The sequence below is a fragment of the Anticarsia gemmatalis genome, chromosome 21 (genome assembly GCF_050436995.1).
Source record: "Anticarsia gemmatalis isolate Benzon Research Colony breed Stoneville strain chromosome 21, ilAntGemm2 primary, whole genome shotgun sequence".
Classification (NCBI taxonomy): Eukaryota; Metazoa; Arthropoda; class Insecta; order Lepidoptera; family Erebidae; genus Anticarsia; species Anticarsia gemmatalis.
This window is the reverse complement of record NC_134765.1, coordinates 2,676,211-2,699,149: the sequence shown is the minus strand read 5'-3', so window position 1 is coordinate 2,699,149 and position 22,939 is coordinate 2,676,211. Positions and strand designations below refer to the sequence as shown.

The window sequence follows — 22,939 nt, the reverse complement described above, 5'->3', positions numbered from 1 at the left end:
TGACCTAGAAATGATCTTGCTAATTGCACTCTGACCTCATACCGTCGATCAAATATGTCGTTTTAGGAATGCGTGTGTAATTAGCATCGTCTTCGAGTTGTTATTCTCAATTTACTGTGACTAGTCAGCGTAGTTAGTCTATTTGAAATACCACATGTGTAACTTTAGGTTTCTATTCCAGGTACCACAATATACGGATAGAGGATACGAGGATCCAGCCCAATGCTAAACGGAAAGCAAAAAACGTAGACGAAAAACCAAATACGCCAATTACTAATATGTCTCCACGTTGCACTCCTTCAACTGTCACTTCTGGGGGAGACACACTAATTGCAGTATCAGCAGGGTCCATTGCCAGTAGACGACCAGGATCAAAGAATTTTAACATAACAGAAACGGAAATGGTGGACCAATGGAATCCGAGTCCCACATGGTCAGAATCAGCTCTACAAAAAGTGCCTGACGTCTGTCACCAAGACTTAAGTCCGTATGTGACGACCACGCCTCCCACACCGTCTGGAACACCCACAGCCTACACTCACAACTACAGTCATACGTTCGTGTTTGATTGGTCACCAGAGCAATACGTTCCTCATACTAACAATAGATGTAACACTATAACTACAGAAAGTTCCTATCAACAAACGTGGAATAGAGGTCAAAGGACAACGTTCGCCAATAGCGCGGAGAATTCGGTAGATGAAAACTCCAATCCTAATAGAATAAGTTTACCAATGAGGGTCAGTAATCCACCGCCAGCGTACAATGCATCCAGGGAGGATACACTTAGAAGGCAAATTGGTAAGCACCTAAGTATATTTGAATTCAATGAATAGAATTTTCAGTTATCGTATCTACTGTTGGAACCAATATTTCGTATCTTAAGATAGTTGGAATCTGTTTCGGAGTGCAGAGATTGTAGATACATAAATAAAGCAAGATAAATGCGCAGCAGCAATGCGTCTGCACTACCAACACCAGATAAATTTACACCACAATAAAATATACTAACATTAGCTTTTTCTTATTGTTTTAGATCATCCACATCCAGATTCGCCGGATGCCAAAAAGCCTGCGTTATAACTGTAGCATAATTCAATGTAATTTCTTTAAATAGTTAAATAATTGTTACCTTGTAATAATAAATTTTATTAATTATAGAAAAAAGCTCTGGAACTCTCCTGTGATCTTTGTGTTAGTAAGGTTTTGTAAAGTGCTAGATTGTTTGTACATATTGTCCACTAAGGAATCTGTACAAAATAATGATTATAGTTAAAGATTATTATTATTCACATGCAATGTGATTTGTTTGTGTATACGAAATGTATTATTTTTGTAAATAGTTCTTATTCATTAGTATTTAATATGAACGTTGATATTCTGATGCCGTCCATTTTCTAGCTCCTTTTATTCCCAGTTATGTTCATAAATTATACACGAATGCAATATTGTTTCTAGTACCGTTCAAATACGAGGTTGCGGCTCCCTATTGAATAAAACAATAGGCATTCTGGTTTTAACCCGATCTAATTTCTCTTTCTGCCTTTCAAATTTACAAAAAATATGCAGCACAACACGATTGGAGATGTAAAATCTTATGGGAACTCGATTTCTTGGTATTGCATAACTAATGATGAATACGATACGAATGAAGAATTGAGTTAATTTTACGTAGACTTTGTAACAATTTGAGCTTCTTTCGTGCCTAACCAAAAGGGGATATCTAGATAACCTAATGTCCGTAATTTTAATTTCGTGGCTCTCAATGAATTTTCTGAGTTGATTCAAAAAATTACAGGAAATTCAATATTTGAAAGTCAGTTAATATGTTTGATCGCCGTATGGTGTAAACTATGTTCCTTTGATCACTGTTTTTCTTTACCTATGTTATTCATGCAAACTACATACATAACTCCATCCAGTATTGGGACTCGTAGATTTAAGAATATTGTACAAAATAGTGTGTAAGTATGTAAAATATGAAACAGGAACAACTATTTGTAACAGGAGACGTATCTAGTATTAATTTATGATCACTATTTTGTTGATTGACTTTTGTGAAGTAAAGATTATTATGACCTTGGAAATGTTTTTTATTTGCTTGCACACCCTTGGATTCAACAATTAAACACGAAAATATTTTTGATTACTTTATTTTGGACATAATGATCAATGAAAACATGAAATTACTTAATATAATAATATTTTTACATCTATTTCCGAATTAATCGGGTCTGAGGCGCATGTTCCTCAAAAGACAGAGATCTCTCGCTGTATCTTTTCGTCCGTAAGGAGTCGACAAATCATACAATCTGAGAATCAGACCTATGTTGAAACGGTCTGGAAGACACTTAATCAATGTAGGAACAAGTTCACTGGGCATCTTTTGTAGAACCAGTTGTGCTCGATCGTGTCCACATTGTACTACATACATAAGAAATTGCAGTATAAAATCTGTTTGAGGTGTGACATCGCCATTTTTTCCAGCCAACTGTGAGAATGATGTAAATAAAGTTTCCAAGGCCGTTTGCAGGGGCTCCTTTAGAGTGATTCCAGAAATACTCTGACCCTGAGAATAGTACATACTGTCGGAAGAATTATCGTTCAGCCTTCTAATTTTATTGCTCGAAGAATGCGAGTCCAAATCTTCCGAGTCATCGTGACGTCGTTTTCTCGACGTTGGTGCCTTCGTCAAATTGCTATGTTCGAGAGCAGAGTAAATAGAGTAAACTGCTAGTTTTGCTAATATAGCAGACTGAGGTTCCATCAAATCTTCGCTCAATTTAGCATTATATAGGTATTGGGGAAGGACATGCAATAGCAAAGCTTCAGTGCATTTTTCTATATCCAAATGGAACATAGCAATAACAATATCAACTGATCTGTCAAGATCATCCTGATAATGGAACTTCAGTGTCTCTTTTACTAGATTTGTAACAAACCAAATAGGTCCAGTTGTATTCAGAAGACTTTGAATAATGTGAGTAGCATCAATGTGGAGATAGCCTCTAGCTTTTATATCATCCCAGATAGTTTGTAACTGTTCAAGTATGGGCTGTCTTGAAATAATGTGATGTGATAATGTCAAGGCTTTACTCTTTGGGACAGATGGAGGATGAATGTCATATTGCATCTTTCTGATAATTTGGCACATCAAAATTGTTCTCTCTTTGAAATTATCAGGCTGAGCCAGTTCAACATCACTGGGTGGAGTCAAAAACTGTTGGACCATATTAATTGGTTTCAAAAATGCATCCTGATGGACCACATTGATGTAAGAACATAGCCAAACAGTGGCACACACAGCTAAAGATGCCATTTTTTGTCTCAATGTATCTAACATTATTTTAACATCTGCAGCGGAAAGAGAACCTTGCTCCCAAGCAAAGAGTATTTCTTTTACTACTCCACTTACATTCATACATAGATCATGAGGCCTCATTTTGAAATCAAATTCAGGGGCACTTAAATGGTGGATAAATACATCTACAAGTTGAGAGTCACATTTTTGGAGAATTTGGTCTGGAGATTTATGAACCCCACGGTACATCATGCAGTCCCTAACCCATTTCTCAAAAAATGAATCACCATTCTCATCTAGCACTGCATCAGCCCCATAATCCTGTACAATTGAGCATAGGATTAAAAATGAAATGTCAAAGATATATACTTTAGACATGGGAGCACCCTTTTCACTGGCAGCTAGCAAGGCAAATTCATTAAATTTAATCAATCTTGAGACAAACAATTTCAACTTTCCTTCCACTGTTGCAACGGCAAGGATTGTGTCTAATGTGGTGCCCCCAACAATTTGGCAGAGCATTGCAAATAAAGAGTCTTGTGTTTTATGAAAGTCTGGTCCCATAGTCTTTAGAATACCAGCTAGAGTTGGTTCAGCTCTTGTGATGAATGATGGGACAGACCCTTGAAGTCCAGTAGGTTCCAGTTTTTGCAATTTGATATCCTTATTTTCTCTCTTTTGCATGAAATATGCCAAATGACTTTCTGATACTACATTCAGCTTCATCAAAGGTTCCAATAGTGATATGATACTATTGCAGGAGTTCTTAGTATCCACAGTATCCAAGAGAGGAGTAGATTGGAGTAGTTTTTCAAAAGCCTCTACTAACTCAATAGAGTACTCACTATCTTTGTTAGAAGTACCACAAGTGTTGTGCAAGTACAGGATGACTTGAGGTATTTTGAGGAAAGTAAATGCAGCCCACAAGGATTGCTTTATAGAATCTTTGCTTGAATCATTTAAAGATATGAAGCATGCCCGGATAAGTTCACAGTATAGTCTTGATAGAGAATATCCTTTGATTCTTTGAACCATAAGCAGTTGGTTTGATAGTTGCTGCAAGTCAGCACTAGGATTGGCCAGAACATCAATTGCTATTAGAGCCTGCATACAGTGGGTTATAGATTCTGGCTTGGTATTCAGTGGTGCTATCTTATCAATGTCCATGTTGCAAATCTTCTGTAAAGTCTCATGAATAGTGACCGGAGCCTTAAATTGAGTATTCATCATCATAAATGCTGTGATTTCCTGACATTTCTTCGTTACTTCAGCATACTCATTTGGATCATTCTGCTTAGCCAGATAAAACATTGCAAGTAGAAAATCTGTGTTCACAATAGAATTTAGTAGTGTTGTTGACTTCTCCAGTAATTCTTGGCTTTGAATAGGATTTGATGCTGGATACTTGCTGAGAGAGTAATGATATACCTGTAGGAGCCACAGAATAATAGATGAAACGGCGAAGGACAGGACTTCTTCTTCCATTTTACCACGACACGTAATTCCATCAAGAAAGCTTTCCAAGAACTCGATTAGGCTCAAAATACAATGAGGTTTGTGAAACGCGTCGAATTTGGCGATTCTTTGCAAAACTGCCGCGTAAGACACCAAGTGGGAGGCCAAAGAATGTTTCAAATATGATATTACCAGTTGGTTTGCACCGCAGCCGACCATGGCTTGCTGAAGGATACAGTCAGCGAGGTTATACAGGTCTCCACTGACGCCTCTCGGTAAAATGGTCTTGATGTTGATACCCCATTGTATATCCGTCCATCGTTCCCGCCAGGCTTTCAGTATCAAAGCCTTCAGGGAGCTAGTTTTACTTGTTACCTTTGATGCGTCCATCGTAACCATATTTTACAAGGTTTCACTAGGTAACTCACAAAAATTATGTCTTTTACTACTCATGGGTAGTCATTATTTCACTTCACTAACAGTATTCAGTTTACTTTATTCACATTATCAACATTTTTAGATAATTATCACAATTATTTTTTTTGCTACAAGCCCGCTACGTCAGATGATTGTTTTCTATGACAGAATATGTTTTATCTTATCTTTACGCAAGTCGATGCGGTATTCTATTGGACAAAAAGAAAACGACATGAATATCAACCAATTACAAAGCGTTATCATATCGCTACGCGACGTTCACGTTTAGTTGCTTATATTTCCATTTTCCAAATATTGACAAACAGCACTTTAATTTGAATTTTTTGTGCTCGAAAATATTTAATATTGAGCAATCAATTGAAATTGGAATAAAAACATAACATGTAATAAATATCTGTTTTTTATGATCAAGTTAAACGAAGTATGTTCAAACGAAACACGTGTATTGAAACGTAACGTCAAAAAGTTAACCAGCCCTCGTGTTTGTTTACAAACTTTGCGCGGACTGTGTATTTCTAAATAATAAAATGAGTTTTAGAAATTATAAAGAGAAAATCGATGTTGGAGATACAGTAATTCTGTATCTGAGCAATAGCTTATACGCAATTGATGTGCAACGTGAAATAAAGAATAAAAAAGGGGAAATGGTTGACAATGTTTTCCAAACTCCCTTTGGTGCATTGAAAGTGAGAACGCTAATAGGAGCCGAATATGGAAGTCGGGTATGTATTAAAATACATTATTCTACCAAGAACTTTCATACAGCAATTAAAAAAATATAGTATTATTAGTAATTCTAACCTCATCACTTTACTATTTACACACTCAACATTAAACTGGTTTTCCTTTCTTTCATTCAACACATTAATCTGATTAATTACATTATTTTTATTATTATTGAAAATAGATGCCACAGGTTTTTAAGTTATACCAATTAGGTCTCTTGAAGTTCTCATCAGAACATTTCTCCGAGCTCAATATTTACTCAATTCCTTTTTTCTTGCACGCAATCTCTATATATGTTAAATAAAACTTCTTGTTTGTTGTTGGACAGGTGGAGCTATCAAAAGGCTGGGGTCATGTCCTGCAGCCCACTCCAGAACTGTGGTCCTTGACACTTCCTCATCGCACACAAATAATTTACACTCCTGATATTAGTATGATAATGTTGCAACTGGACTTGGTTCCTGGATCTGTTGTTATAGAAGCTGGTAATGATGATCTTAAAAAATATTTAATTATCAAGATAAATAAATTCTTTAAACATTTAGAAAACTTCTACCTATCAAAATCAAATCATTTATTCATTTAGGTCTAATGCTGAGACTTATGATAGTCAATGATACAGATAGTGAATTTACCGCCAGTGTGAAAAGTCCTATGTAACATAAGCAGCATTATGTTTGGAAAACTGAAACAATAATTTCCTTCTATCTTTTCAATGAAGATAATACCTATGCTTGAAATTAAAAATAAAATATTGACTAATATAATATATTATTTATTGAATACTAAACAGTCATCATAGGTACTGATTTAATTCAAAACCGAGTTTTATGGATATTTTTTTTATATAGGTACTGGAAGTGGTTCACTGACACATGCGTTGATAAGAAGAGTGAGACCTCATGGTCATGTCCATACATTTGACTTCCATGAGCAGAGGTCCAAGTTGGCTCAGGAAGAATTTGAAGCCCATGGCTTAGGTGATTATGTCACTGTGAGTATAAAATTAATCAGTCTACATTTAGCTTGGTAACCATTTCTATTTATTGTCAAACTTTCTTCTAATAATAATACTCAAAGAAAATTCTGTTATAAATTTAGGATTTAAAGATATCATATGATCAAGCATATTTTCTACATTGGATTTGCTTGACTTTTCGGCTCACAAATCGTTATCGGTCAATGCACACTCAATACATTTTAAATCAATTTATAGACCAGATTTTATTGAATACATTTTCCACACAAATACTTGTTTTAGGCCAAACACCGAGATGTACTTGCTGACGGTTTTGATGAGAGTTTAAAAGGGAAAGCTGATGCAGTGTTTCTTGATTTGCCAAGTCCTTGGATTGGGGTTCCTCATGCTCTTGCTGCTATCAAAGACGAGGGTGAGTAGATACATAATTTATTAAAATTTATATATGATGATAAGAATTATTCATTAGTATCATGTAATTAGCGCGATATTATAAAAATAGCTGTGATCTGCGATTAGGTACAAATAATGGTTGTAAAAGTATTTTAGTTACAATTTTCTTCCTAAGACTAATGCAATAACTAACTGCCGAAACTTTAGCTTTAACAACTTACCTGGTTTATTAGTATCATGTTGACACTAAAATAAATATTACCCAATAAATCGAGCCACTCACCAACTCCTTTAGTACTTGGGTACATTTCGCCATGTAGTGGTCTTAAGTCCCACGACTACAAGCCTATAATTCCAGGCCGAAACCATTAATACTGAACCGATAGATCTAGTTCTATTTGTTTAGTCCTCACAAGATCAAAGAATTTATAAATGGTTGTACGATAGCCCGATAAGCGATCGTTTGTACGTAAGCGGAAAAGCTCAGATCCTTATAAATCGACAAAACAGATTGCGATCCGATTACATCGTGTCGATTATTCAGATCCCCGTGTAAGTTATTCGATTCTATTCATTAATCTGGATAGTACAGATAACGAATTCTCAATCGATACATCGATTTGTGTCGATTTGAAAGTAGTTGAACTCCTGGCATTGTGTAGGGTTGTCAGCTGGTCCGTGTTATGAGAAGTTGACTCATAAATTATGAGTAACAACTGGTTGTATCAGATTATTCTCCAATAAAAATCGAAGAATTAGTGTACAAAGCGAAACTACCGAACTGCCTTATTAATTTGTTAAGAAGTATGCTAACATTTGAGTATTTCGATTCGTCTTGCGAGTTCTAAACAATAAAAACACAATAACGAAACTGCCGTAACTATATTTTCCTTTGACATTCAACTATTTTACTGCGCGTCTCATTTCTTTAATTAAGTTTAATATTCATATAGAAAACAGCCAAGGAAATACTTAACAATCTGAACCATTTTTTACACAAAAATCTCTCTCAAGACCCAGTAACTTAAAGCCAGCAACCCTACACGCACTACTAATTGGTTATCCGTTATAACATAACTAAGTTAGATACGCATCGCTAAGTGGTCGCGCGACAAACACAATAACTGCTTATCCTTGGATTGCTTTTAAATTTAGTCCATTGTCGTGCCCGTGGACTGCTAAATAGATTGGCCTAATTCACAAAGCTTTTACTGGACCTTTTGTTAAATGTACTTAGTGGCGTAATGGAACGGATGTTGTGTGTGAAATATCAATTTGGACTACTAGATGTACTAAATTTCTCATGTAAATACTGGTAGTTCTAAGGCTGGTTCAAAATATAGACATTCAAAATTATTCCAGCACGGGGATCCTATAAACTTCGTACAAAATTTCGGTTAATTCTTTCGATTTTATTGTTTTGTTATCTGATTTGTCTTCGTCTTCGCAAAAAGTTACGCCGATAACTTACAAAAAATCCTTTCAAATTTAAGCTTCATTAGAACTCGGCCGTCAAAGAAAGATTTTTTCGTAACATGCCAATGTTTTGTTTTCTTATAGTTTTCTATCGGTAAAAATAATGGTTCATTTTTTTGTATTTTTCTACAAACTAATTTGTGTGTGAATTCTCGTAATGTTGTTGGTGGATAACTTGTAATTGGACGCTACCTGTACTAAGAAATATTTTAAAATAAACATCAATTAAACGGTATTTTAATTACCAGTATCTACTCAGTACCCGACTAATAGCGACATAAACTGTAAACATAATCACAATAACTAAACTAAATGTTGACGCAAATAAAATGACAACCCATAATCGTATCTTGAGATCTCGACATGCGCCATACACGTCCCTTTACGACCATAATTCACATATTTTGTAGACATACTATTACTGTAATTACATCCAATATACTGAAGTAACTTAATCATCCTTTCTCCCAGAGCGTTCTGCGTTCAGTCAAATACTTCCCTACGTCATTATATGCTCAATAACGGATAATGTTCTTAATAGACGTATTTGAAACATGTTACAGACGTATATATGTGTAATTATATGTTGCTACACAAATATATGCAGGTAAATAAACGTAATATGCGGTTGACGTAAGCGTTGTGTAAGGAAAATTGTGTACGGTGCTGTGAAGATGATAATGTTGTCTCAACGATGTTTGTATTTGTGAAATAGTAATCTAGTTTTCACTGTAATAAGGCTGTTGTTATAATGTCTACTTCATCTTCTTTACTTATTTGTGCAGTAAATGGTGTGGTGGAACTTAAGAAATTAACCTTATCTTTGTTTAAATCGATGGGGAACCCGATCAATATTTATAACTAGGTCCTGTACGTTTTATTGCAAAGCCGTAGAACATACATAGTTATGTTCATTACTATAGGTATGATCATATGGATCATTTTTTAGCGGTTGGCTATCCAACCGCGTCAAGAATATTTGTAACGTAGAATCATAGATTTGAATTTAACTAACATGAACAAATAATAAAGAATAATATTTTGCGTGTTTTACATATTTTATGGCAACGAACTTAAAAACACTTTAAAATAATAACCACAACAAAACACACACAGTATATTTTTAAGAACCACATTTCCATCGTGCAGCTTTCAAAGTAATCCACAAAGGGCACTATTTTTCACCAGCAGATAACGTCCTAGGCCAGACAGCTGAGCTAAAGGCCTGTCTTATTAGACTTTCGTCCATTCTGCTCGGGACCACCGGGTAGAGGGTTTTGTTACAAACTCCTTGGAAATACGTCATGTTGTACCGTCCAACATTTGTTACTGTTTCTAAATGCTTAGATTGTGTTGTGTTTATCTTTGTACTAAGTGTTTTGTGTTTGTTGAATCAGAACTCTTATTTGTTTATTTGTTTTAGTAAGGGACGATGTTTTTCATCGTTTCATACGTTAACTTGCTTTAGGAAGAATTTTATGATTTTGACTTATTATTGTATGCAAGTAGGAGTCAAACGGTCACGTTAATATTTTGATCAATGTGTACCAGTGGAAAAAGTTGTCGATATGTTATTGATAAAAAAATCTGTCAATATTCTTACTCACATAAAGTTATCAGAATTTGAACTGCATTAAATTCTAATTCTCAAGTCAGGATGGTGTTTGTGTCTATGTATACATGATAAAGTACGCTTAATTTTGTGCATTGTGGTAAAAATTGCGCCTGTGTCTATGTATACATAAATGCTTGATGAAGCACGCTTAATTTTGTGCATTGTGGTAAAAATTGCCTTTAGCAATACTTAAAGATAGCCTCTACCATAAACAACAGTTTAACAATTCGCTGAGAAAGGCAGAACATCTTAACAATAATAAACTAGCGATAATTATGACAAATATAGTCAACAAAGCGATATATCGCTTATTAGATGAGCATAATGGCACACAAAAGTTAAGTTACAGTATTAGTGAACTAAAAAGAGAATAGTTGGAACATTTCTCATGCATTTGTTATAGCTATTGTTATTTGAAACACGGCCGCCCATTTATTAATAAGACATATTTGGACAGAGAACGACATGTAATAAATAAAGGTATACAAGTTGTTCGAACGGAAAGTTTGTTACGCTTTGAGTATTAGAAGAGATTTTCTTGAGTTTCGATTGGATTATGTATGTACTTGGTTTATTAGGAAAAGATGGATATAGTGATGCGTTTTTGTAGTATAAAATTGACATTCGATTGTATTTGTAAGATTTTAAATGATCAATTTTTATTATAAAATCTTTAGTGCGATTCTCTACAATTAGAACCATCGAGTATCGAGAGTTTGACATTTACAAATGTACTGCAGAAATGGTTACCACAACGTTCGATTTTCGATAGTAGTAGAGAATTGGGCCACTGAAACAGGAGTTTAATTAACCTATAACAAAAGACAGTGTAAGTAAGTTAGGTTCGATTCATTAGTCATATGTTTTTGTCTTATAAGCATATACGAAGAAGTGTAAAGTTCAAGTAGGTACTTATCAGGGGCGTAGCTACCGCCGTATCTGCCGTATCAATTATACGGGGCCACTGGTACTTATACGTAGATAGAACTAGTTTAACATTAACAGCTAGTCAATTGTCAATAGTACCGAGTGTATCGCTACAGAAAATACAGAAGTAAAGTTTATTACTACTTATACTATAAAATGTCTATCAAAACATGATTCAAACACGATATTGATCTTACTGATGTTTCCATGATACATATAACCCTCACCGCACCTGACCCCTTGCATAAAATTAAATAACAAACTAGCAATTAAGTAACCTTAATATTAATAGCAAAAAACTGCGAACAAAAACTAAATATAGTAATTTTGAATGCAAAATCTATATTATTTTATATGTGAGAAGCACATACAAATAAAATTGAAGTCTGTTTGTGATTTTAAAATAACTATGTTTTATAAAGAACTTATTATATTATTTACATAATATGAAGCACGATGTAAACATATGCCTTTTTTTTAATATTCATCTGTCTGACTTTATGTTTGTCCACGGGAAAGGCTCCAATTTTGATGAAAATTTAAGCAAAAGGTGTTTAAGATATAATATAAGCTACATTATATACCCCAAAAATATATAGGAAAAGAGCTTAAAAATCCCACAAAACGGGAGGTGCTATCATTGTCAAGTCCAAAATGTTTATGCCTCCACTCATTTCTATTGGGCGTCAACTCTGCTTATACCTATTTTATTCCCATATCCTCTTTCAAACAATCCATTGATTTGCAGTTTTCTTCTATGTCCATTTTCGTAAAATGGGAGTAAATCACTATAAATGCAAGTACAGCTGCGGGGCAAAGTTATTTAAAATAAACATCGATTGCATCTAGCATATTAATGGCTGCTAAAGGTTTAGGCTGCGACCTTATTATCCTCTGATTGAATTATTGTTCCTCGGTAGCGATAAACATGTCTGTAATTAAAGGTTTACAAGTATTGCCTAGCGTTTATCGTGACGTCATCGCGTCAGCACAGCTCCTTCCGTGTTACATTCGTATTGATCTAACTATTGTGGGAAATATGTTTATGTGTTAGTTGAGATTTATTTTTCTTAATCCAACTAACCCTTTGCGACTTCATTAACAAAGATTTATTTACGACCCTGTTTTTTTACATGTATTTGGGCTATATTTTTATTACCTCACGTTTCTGCTAATCGACAAGACAGAGGTGGATCAAAAAGGAGAAACTTAATAATACAGCTCATGGTGTGATATCCTTGTAACGGGGGGTGTATCTGATTCCCAAACTCTGCGCTACTGTCTAGACTAAATCATTATAACAGAAATAAAGGAGAGAGAAATACTCCTTTGCCCGACTCGGGAATTCAAATCTAGAGGCCTGATGCCTGACTAGCAGGCAACTGATTCAACCAGTAACTTCATTACGCGACAGATGATATTCAGCACCAATAAACTTATAACAGAATCTCCATTTCTTCTTCTTACCTCCCCCAGACTTCGTATGCGTACTGTTTAGGAATTCAAACTAAGAAACAAACGTGCATGTCTAGTACAGTCGTATATGCTTATACCATACAAGCTAATTAATACTGACAGCAAAATGAACCCAGTCCATATCAACAATGTTACTTGTCGTTTAATTGATTGATCTTTATACAGAGTTATTGTACCGATGTCCACGATATTACATCAAGACGTCAACGTTGTCCATATTTGTACTAAGTTTATTAATCGTAGTTCTACAGTCTTACAACTTAGTAAAGAGCCTGCAAAGAGTAGGTATGCAAACTTCGCGGCTGGCGAGGTACGCAAAATTCAGAATTTAGAACATCAGTGACACATAGGCTTATGCAGTTGACGGTGGCCTGTTTGATACAGCTACTTCATTTTGGACTTAGGCAAAATAATTTATTTTGTTCTAGACTATCGGATTGACGCAACTTCGACCGGGTATTGTAAAATTTTATCCCGTTGATTTCATTGACATGGAAATTTTAATCTTATCGATCCCATACTAACCTTTTCCCGACAGTTATTAACATTAGAAAAAGAATTATCCAATTTAGTTTAGTTGTTTCAAAAGTTATACACGTACATACACTTTAGTGATTAGAGAAATCGTGAATTCCATGAGTCCCTAATAAATTGTCAAACTTATAGCAGATAAATCCTTAACTTTAATTAAAATAAATGTATTTATAATTTATCATAAATCATTGAATGTAAATTCTGTTATTATGCCGTAAACTGTGCGGACTTATTCAGAATACACAAAGAGTCTTAATTTAAATCTAGAGCATTATTAATATTAATGATCATCATTTGTTGTGAGAATATTTATATTTCACTTTAAAATACAAATATATAAATGAACTAGCTGACCCGCGCAACTTCGCTTGCGTCACTTAAGAGAGAATGGGTCAAATTTTTCCCCGTTTTTATAACATTTTTGACTGGTACTCTGGTCCTATTAGTCGTAGCGTGATGATATATAGCCTATAGCCTTCCTCAAATGGACTATCTAGCACTGAAAGATTTTTTTAAACGGACCAGTAGTCCCTGAGATTAGCACGTTCAAACAAACAAACAAACAAACAAACTCTTCAACTTTATAATATTAGTATAGATTTGCTGTCCCACTGTTAGGCATAGCTCTCTGGGTGGAATTAGCTGAAATACAAAAAAAGTAATGTCAATATCATTTAAACTAATGATACTCTTCAATGGCAACTCATCAGAGCGTTAAAATATTAGTTAAGCTCTTCTTTAAGTTTAATATAGGTTTCTTGGCACAATCTCCGTAAAAAATTCTGATATACAGACTAGACATTTTATAATATACATACACAGACACTACGTAGCATTAAATTAATGAAAGTCGAAAAAAATCCTATTCATTTTCCAAACAATTTTTCCACAAATCTATTTTGCCACCTCGTCAAAACATAAAAAATATTTATTACATGATTTTACAAGCTTTAAATCTTACGATTAAAAGCACAGTTTATCCATAACCAAAGTTATCGACTTTAGATTATGATATAGCATTATGAAGTATATTTATAATAAATATTTTACTACGAATCCTAAGTAATGGTTGACCGTAATAAATATGTCGCAGTAAATTCTATCTGTTATGGTTTTCATATAATCGTTGCAGCGAAACGAATAAGAACAAATCTTTAAAGTATTTGTGGTTTAATCCAATTGTATTTAAAGAATGATCTCATTTATGTGTGCATAATACTACAATCAGATCCATTTAGCAACTACAATATGGTTGATAAAAGTCATGTTAACCTAAAATATAAAGGCTTCTTAGATACAGTCTTACTGATTCTTAAAATACTACCTATTATTACTATATTTATTCACTTTGTTAAACTTTACACTCCCATAAATACCCGCAAGCAAATCACTCACTATAAGCTAACGCAACAAATAATATTATTATATATCATGTATTATTAAATTATAGCTATTATTCTAGGGTCAAACCCAAACATTTTCTCACGAACTTAACATATCAATGAATCATCAAATATCTGAAAACCTGTTCTCAATATATTTATATTATGCGGCAAATAGTTAATAAACAGAGGTACAAATCTTATCGGACCACTCGTGATAAATTTATTTGCTGACAAGTTTCATTTGCTAAACCACCGTCCGTGATAAGGATCAAGGAACGAACTGTACGCACATTTCATTCAGTCATTTATTGATATACTTACATACCTTTAGGAGGCCTACCAAGCACAATCGACTACAAATCACGACACATGAAATACAAAATCTCATGCTCCAATTTCGCAATAATACTAACATGTATTATTGCCTATTATAAATTCTATTGCATCTAAATTGGTGTCTTGTATTCATAGTATGCCCCCTGAACTTCAATCAAATTCCGTACGGCGCGATACAGATCTTATATCCTTGTTACTTTCCTACCAGACGTGTTGTACAAGAAATAGCTGTGTGACATAACGTGTCCCCTTAGGCGTTGCTCACACAATGCCTTTTGACAACCTCATAAATTCCCCTGACTTATACAAACTGGATCTCTATTATACTTAGCATAAGATTGATATTCAAATAATACCGGTGGTTAGAAATGTAGCACCAAATTGGCGCGTGCCTTATAACACCAACTTGTATATGCTGTTGGTCAACTATATTTGGTAATAAAGTTTGTTGGTGTATTGGTGTTTGGTGTATGGCAAATGTATGTTGGTGAATGTTTGGTCCACTAAATCAAACGGCAGTCAATTAAGATAAAGCGGCGCGAACGACAGCTATGGACAATAGAGCATATGACTAATACAGCGTTTTGTTTGGCTAACTGAATTACAACTGGGCCCGTTGTTCTAGTAGTACGAAATTCCTATTGATATTAGAGGTGTTAGCCAGTGTTCGACAGCTGAGGTAATACACAAATTCACTTAAACTTTGGCCCGAGTTAACCATTGAACTGCAAGGTTAGACAAGCTCGGTACGATACTCGGTCGATTTTGGAGTTCATGCTGCTTTCGATACTTTGATAATTTACGATATCTTATGACTATAATTATAATAAATTGGCTACTGTTTCAAATACAACATTCGGCATATTGCTTAAGATCGTCGTCTTAATCATTGTGTAGATATAGTAAATGTCCAGACATTTTGAATATAATCGATAATAAAACATAGATGTTCTCGGTGTTCGTAAATATGTGTTCAAAGATTTTTTATTAGAACCAAAGTTATATGTAAAGACTAATAATAAAGACTATATTTGGTTGACCTTATTAAAATCAATCCATCAGTACAATATTCTAATGACGAAGGATTACCATCGTCAGTTCGCAATCGATACCAAATACGATATTATTTACTTAACATTATGAACTGTTAGATTTATAGTCCTATTCCCTATGCAATGTTTGAATAGCACATTATTAGGTATAATATAATTCCATAGAATACCATAGCCTGGGGTGTCGTAGATTGATTTGTCCCCATACGTCAGACTGAAATATAGCCTAATCTAAGTTTAATGCAAACTTCGGTGATATATAGTTGTGCCATGAAAATGTTATTGAAATTGAATGCTTCCTTTTGCAACCAATTTATGATTGCCCAATAAATATATTTGTGATCGATAATGGTGTGTATAATGTAACTATGTAGGAAAATACCGCAATGATTTTTTTTTGGTATCCTTCCAATTTTTCAGTCCTATGTGTCTTTTTTTCACATTAGACGATCAATTCTCTGGACTAATGGGTAAATTTGCCAGTATTTCCTACCAAGTATTTTAATCTTAAGATTTTTATCTTAAAGCGATTTTACGGGGTTTGATATTGTAGTTTATGGACTTAACTGAACACCTAGTCGATTTTTCCTAGTAGTGGAACATTTAAGTATGCTGAAAAAAAAAAACAATTATTGTCAAAAACTACACATCTACGACAACATAACCAAGAAATGCAGTTAATTTAATGATAGAGTATTTGCACCTACAACATCGTCTAAATAAACACTACAAATTTTAAACGTTCTGTTTGCAAATTGCATCTTAAGTAGAATCTAACGCGTTAAAGTACATTAATGACTTGAAAGATGTGAATTCATTTGTATGCAAAATACAATCTGCCCACATGAAAAGCCTTTAACACGATTCCCTACAAATTAAATTGGTGTGTATATTAGTAGAGAAAATACCGTTTAAATAATTGAAAGTACCAAGAAAATGTAACTATTATGAAATTCCTGAAGCGCGATTTTCTATAGTCAGTATGATGTTTAAAGTTAAACGAAGAAAATAGTTCTACCAAAGTCCCTCATCAGTTTTCATACAAAATTTGACTATAGCTAGCCAGCTATCGACATAGTGCTAGAAAATTTCCCTCTGGATTATTTTGATGATGACAACGATACCTTCAGCTTAACCATCGCGTTGATTCCATTCGTGGGATTCATTTTTCCGTGGGAAAATTATCCAAATTAGTTCAAAAATTATGCGCGTACATTTCGGTGATTCATTTTTATTAATGTAGAATAAAGTATAACAGAGCAATAGATTATCCCGGGGGAAAACATAGACTTCTTTATTTATTACTAGCTGACCCGCGCAACTTCGCTTGCGTCACATAAGAGAGAATGAGTTAAAATTTTCCCCGTTTTTGTAACGTTTTTCACTGGTACTCTGCTCCTATTGGTAGTACCGTGATGATATATAGCCTATAGCCTTCCTCGATAAATGGACTATCTAACACTGAAATGAATTGAATTTTTCAAATCGGACCAGTAGTTCCTGAGATTAGCGCGTTCAAACAAACAAACAAACAAACAAACAAACTCTTCAGCTTTATAATATTAGTATATAGATAAATAGCGTATGGAGCCGCAGGAAGAAGCTAGTAAATGATACAACATTAAACGCGTACTGAATTAAATTTAGTAGGTAGTTGGGCATATGCGTGCGCGCTATATGGGGCATAGCGAGCCCGAACTGGTCTTGAATGTGGATCAAAGCACAATGTCAAACAGCTGGTCAAACTTAGCGAGCTTTCGTACTACGAGGCAACTTAAACTGTGAATTATGTAGCAAAGCTTAGTCGGATCATACAGGACTGTTTTAAATAAAGATATTGTGCAATATTGTGTCGGCATATTCTTTTTTTCTAAGATAACTCCCACACGAATTGTTCTTGTGTCGCGGGAACTTTTACAATCATACAAACAACGGACACAAAGTACAACCAGACCCGAAACAACTATTTGTGTAGAGTTCGAACCCACGACCTCCCGACGCATATGCCAAAAAATAAAGGTGGTTCAGTTTTCTTTTTTACTTACGCGTTGCGGGATTATTCTGTACGGAATTTAAAACGCCAAGGGAACCAAAGATCATGCTAATAATTCCCTTTTAATATTACTGCGTGAAGCTAGTTTAGGTTCAGTTAATCGATTCTTCAATATATTCTTTGGTTAAGATTACAGAAAGTAGTGATTTTAATTCTAATATTTAAGCTAAAGTGAAAGTCTATTTGGTTCGGACGATAACTCACGAGTAATTGCCTTATAACCCTTGTTTACTGTCTTTCATACTCCATAATATATTTTCGACACACGAAACCCCTAAACTATGATACACTTGTTAGTAACTTAAGTATTAATAACCGTCAGATTAGTCAAGTTATACTTAACACACTTAAGCTCAAAGCAAAATTACAGTATGTTTTACTGCACTCAAGTCACGCAAATTAAGAAACCAGCCTATTCCCATTACTTACAAATCATGTAAAATACGAGAATGTTATTCCACAGAACAACGTAATAAAGCCTAAGCTACACTTAATTAATTCGTAGCGCTACAAATTAAAATTTGAAATGTACCACGATGATTTATATGCAGTAATGACATTGCGAATAACGCTAATGACACGGTAGGGTAATTGGTGTGCAATCGCCACGCCTACTGGCTTTATAGGTGTTGACCAAAAGGCGCGGTAACCACCAATTTTAAGATTAATCTTATATCGGATATGTTTTTAAAGCTTTTTTATCGATATCGGGTGTAAATTATGAATATTTATGACGCGAAGAAGTATGGCGGAGAAGAATATGTGTCTGTTAAACAAGTTTTGTGAAGACTGCCATTAATTTGAGTACTGCATATTCAATTACATTAAAACGAATTTTACGCATGACACAAGCTTGACTTTAGCTTATTCTCAACTTTTATAAGGTGCCAAAGGTCCGTGTACAAAATTTACACTATTCTAGTTTTTACATCTATTCAGAAAGTGAAACATCATCTACAACCTTCTCAAATCTTAGTTCAACTTTGGCTACTTTTGTCATTCCCTCCATATACCTTCTATACTCAGTCGCAATAAGTTCGCTTTAAATTTTCATATATTTAAATCCAATAAAGCCTCCAGCTATTCACTAAGATGGAACTGTTTATGACTCATAAATATACTAAATAACACTGTGAATTTTACAATTAAGTCAGTACTATAATTTCGTAATACATGGCAATATATGTTCCACTCTAGTTACAGTTTACAGTCCTTTAAACTAGGTTGCGAAACTTTATGGTTGGACTAAATGTCAAATGAGCCATCACCGAACGATATATCGACGGAATTAAATCGATAAAATGTTTTATTCGACTTTGATTTATGTGTGATTCGTAAATTACTTAAATCTGTAACAGTTAGTTGGTGTAATTAGAAACTACATAATTATAGGTTCAACTGATCGCAAATTGTACGTAATTTGTATTACTTCTTGCATTTTATAGCGTACTCAGCCATAGTCCAATTCACTGCTAATACTAAAAGCTATCATTTTCTAATCGCCTAAATGCTCGATGTAGTTAATACAAAAAATAAATAGTCGTAAAGATTCAAACGCTGTAAAAATATTTCCCGGTTAAAAGTTTAGTGATTCAAATATGTTTTTTAAATGACGTTAGTAATGTTAGTTCGTCCTCCCATCACACGAGCACTAAATTCCATAGTATCACCTATAACCTAACAACAAAACATCTTACGACACTAAACAAACCGAAATACCCTGTCGACCTTACAATTGACACGACAATCAGTCAAACGAAAAACTGTAACAATCCCCCGGTTATTATTAATAAGTATAATAAGTAAAGTATGAAATTAACACAGACATTAGGCGTGCCTTTCTCTCTTTGACCTCTTACCTTGACTGGCCGCGCCCTACCGCTCGCATACCGAACCACACGTCATTGCGCCCGCGCACTATATTTGTCTTCTATAGCTTACATTGTTATAATTATTAGTAGTTATGATTGAGTAGGCCTCTGTTCACTTTTTGTTGTAGTATAGAAAGTGGTAGATGTTTGTTTTCATTAACACGGATGTAGTAGGGGAAAGTTTAGCAAGGAGACAGTAGTAAACTTTTGATTAATCCTTGAGGTGAAGACGACATTTGTCTACTTAATAAAAGGTTGTGTTTCGCTTTCTCAAATGAATTTAGCGAAAACCAATTCGTAAACTTGTAGTCCTTTAAGCCACGTTATATGAAAAACTGATCAAAAGTCATCTCCTCTTAAAATCTCCTCTGAAAAACTAATGGTTTTGAAGTAACCACATTACACTACTTAATATCAGAATGAGGAAAATTCACTTTGACTGCTCATTATTTAGTCTTATTATTAATACGCACTAAATGTCCATTGTACAGCAATAGATTTTAATATTAACTCCCTGTACAAAACGGGCAATGGCCCTGGACGGCAGGCAATGGCTGGCATCCTAAACGTCCCTCACCTGGCCGTCACTCACCTAGTAGGGGGCCGTCCTACACAACGTTTTCCGCCTAATACAATTCAAATTTTAGATCATAATCTCACATTTCGAATACGATTATGCAAACTAATCAATACTTGACATGATACACTGATCACTCTTTGACAGATTGTCGTGGCAGTAACGTGCGTTCTGTTTGTTCCGCGATATATTTGTGATTTAGGGTAAAAGTTGAAGTGTTTATCGGTTCAAATGTTGAGTATATTATTTTTAAAGGAGTGTTCGGTTTAAAATCAGTAAATTATTAGTGTCTTTGTCGTTTTTTCTCAAGAAAATTGGTTGGAAATTAAAATAAATTGTGGTTGACAGCTGTCGAAGCAGACAGTTTTTTCTTAATATTTTCGGCCAGTACGATATAAAAACTCCATGGAGAGTTCCAGTGACGACGAGGATGGATCCGTTCGCACTGTAAATGACTATGGAGGTTCTGACTGTGTGGATACAAAAAATAATAATAAAAGAACCAGGCAGGACAGTAGCAGCATCGACGATGATTCTCTGGGATCTGATTTTACGACTGTAGGGAAGAAGGGGAAGAAATTGCGCACTGCTACGACAAAAATCGCTGATCCGAGTCGTAATAATGGAGAGTTACCTAACAATATTAACGAAGAGACGTATGAAGTATCAATTACTTCCAAAGAGATTTTACCAAAACAGATCAGTATGTCGAGAATTTTGTTTAAGGAGGATGTTGCGAATATTTCAAAAGTAATATACAAAAGCCCTTTTAAAGTACTTATTCGGGTAAAGAGTCATGCAGCAGTAGAAAAGTTGTTGGCATGTAAACATTTTAAGGAAAATGGATGGGTATGTAGAAATACTAGTGAGGTAAATGTATCATACGGTCTTATCAAAGATGTAGATATTGAGTTGGAAGAGGAAAGTTTAAAGGATATTCTGAAATGTGATATGGAAATTCTTTCTATAAAACGCTTGAATAAGAGAGATAAAGACGGAAAGTGGGTAAAAAGTGAGAGTGTCCGCATATGTGTTAAAGGTCCCACTTTACCTACGTTTATATCATCATATGGCTTAAGGCTGAAAGTAGAACCTTTTACCTTCCCAGTGACTCAGTGCTCCAACTGTTGGAGATACGGACATTTGAAGCTTTACTGTCCTTTGAAAAAAGTGATATGTCCAAAGTGTGGTGGTGAACACACTAATTGCGAAACAGTTAAATTTACATGTGTAAATTGTAAAGGTAACCACATGGCTATGGTTAAAAGTAAATGTCCGGTATTTTTGAAAGAGAAAAATATAAGAGGTGTTATGGCAGAACTCAATTGTACATACAAAATAGCTGTGAATAAAATGAAAGTTGAAAGAAATAGTTTAGAGTCTCAAGTGGTAAGAGCTACAGAGCAATCTGCTGAATTCAACAGTAGTGTGAAATCTTATTCTGATGTGCTTAAAGATGGTTTTACGGTTAAAGAACATATAAAAGGGCAGGATGTGACGGGCGACAACCCGGAAGACGATGGTATATCTTTGATTCTGCCAAATACAGTTAGCAGTAAGAAAAAATCTATTCAACCAAAACCTTCAACTTCCAAGCCTATAAAAAATGTTTTCGTAAAACAAGTAAGAGTTTTAAAACAAAGTGATATCGCTAATAAAGCTGATACCAAAGATGAGGAGGAAGATTTCAGTTTGGAGAGAATTGTTAAAAAGATCACTGGTTTTTGGAGGTCGAATATGGATTTTATAGCAAAGATAAAACTTACTTTTGAGTTTATTGTTACGCATTTAAAGAAATATTTTTTTGATAACTGTAATGTTGGATTCATGATGAAGTTATTAGGTATGGTTAACAATAATGGATAGTTCCTTCAATTTGCAACTCAAGACTCTTAACATCTTCCAGTGGAATGCAAATAGTTTATATCCGAAATCCACAGAGTTGCAATTACTATTAAGTCAGGAAAAAATTCATATTTGTATAATCAGCGAGACATGGCTGTCTGTTAATAAAATTATTACCATGACCAATTACAACATTCTTCGTAAAGATAGAAATGATTCATATGGCGGCCTATGTGTTATTGCGCACAATTCCATAAAGATTTTGCCTTTAAGTTTTAACCACCCTAATTGCAATATAGAAGTTCTGGCTGTCAAAATATTAAATATTAAGGGACTTTCAAATATTATCTCCATTTATTGTCCTCCATCTTTGACCACCTCTCAATATGATTGGGATTGTATCTTTCGTTCATTTGATACAGAAACAATGATTGTTGGTGATTTTAATGCACACCATTTAGCGTGGTCTTACAAAACAGAGCCTAGAGGCGAATTAATTT

The 22,939-nt window shown here is 34.5% G+C and overlaps 3 protein-coding genes across 3 annotated transcripts in view; 2 read left to right on the top strand and 1 right to left on the bottom strand.

Annotated features, from left to right (window-relative positions):
• Window positions 1–2,081, top strand: part of dysf (neuronal PAS domain protein dysfusion) — a 127,834-nt gene extending 125,753 nt beyond the window's left edge. Inside the window, exons 11-12 of the mRNA XM_076128519.1 lie at window positions 182–801; window positions 1,037–2,081. Coding sequence (XP_075984634.1) covers window positions 182–801; window positions 1,037–1,083 — 667 coding nt within the window. The 3' untranslated portion in view covers window positions 1,084–2,081. The remainder of the gene's footprint in view (window positions 1–181; window positions 802–1,036) is intronic.
• A 56-nt stretch (window positions 2,082–2,137) lies between these two features.
• On the bottom strand, window positions 2,138–5,330 carry MED24 (mediator complex subunit 24). Its single transcript, XM_076128567.1, has one exon. The coding sequence runs from the start codon at window positions 5,153–5,155 to the stop codon at window positions 2,225–2,227; it is 2,931 nt and encodes a 976-aa protein (XP_075984682.1). The 5' UTR covers window positions 5,156–5,330; the 3' UTR covers window positions 2,138–2,224.
• Window positions 5,331–5,665: 335 nt separating this feature from the next.
• The window catches only part of Trmt61 (tRNA methyltransferase 61), a 70,839-nt gene continuing 53,565 nt past the window's right edge, over window positions 5,666–22,939 (top strand). The window contains exons 1-4 of the mRNA XM_076128880.1: window positions 5,666–5,916; window positions 6,249–6,405; window positions 6,772–6,914; window positions 7,182–7,311. Of these exons, the coding sequence (XP_075984995.1) occupies window positions 5,722–5,916; window positions 6,249–6,405; window positions 6,772–6,914; window positions 7,182–7,311 (625 nt within the window). The 5' untranslated portion in view covers window positions 5,666–5,721. The remainder of the gene's footprint in view (window positions 5,917–6,248; window positions 6,406–6,771; window positions 6,915–7,181; window positions 7,312–22,939) is intronic.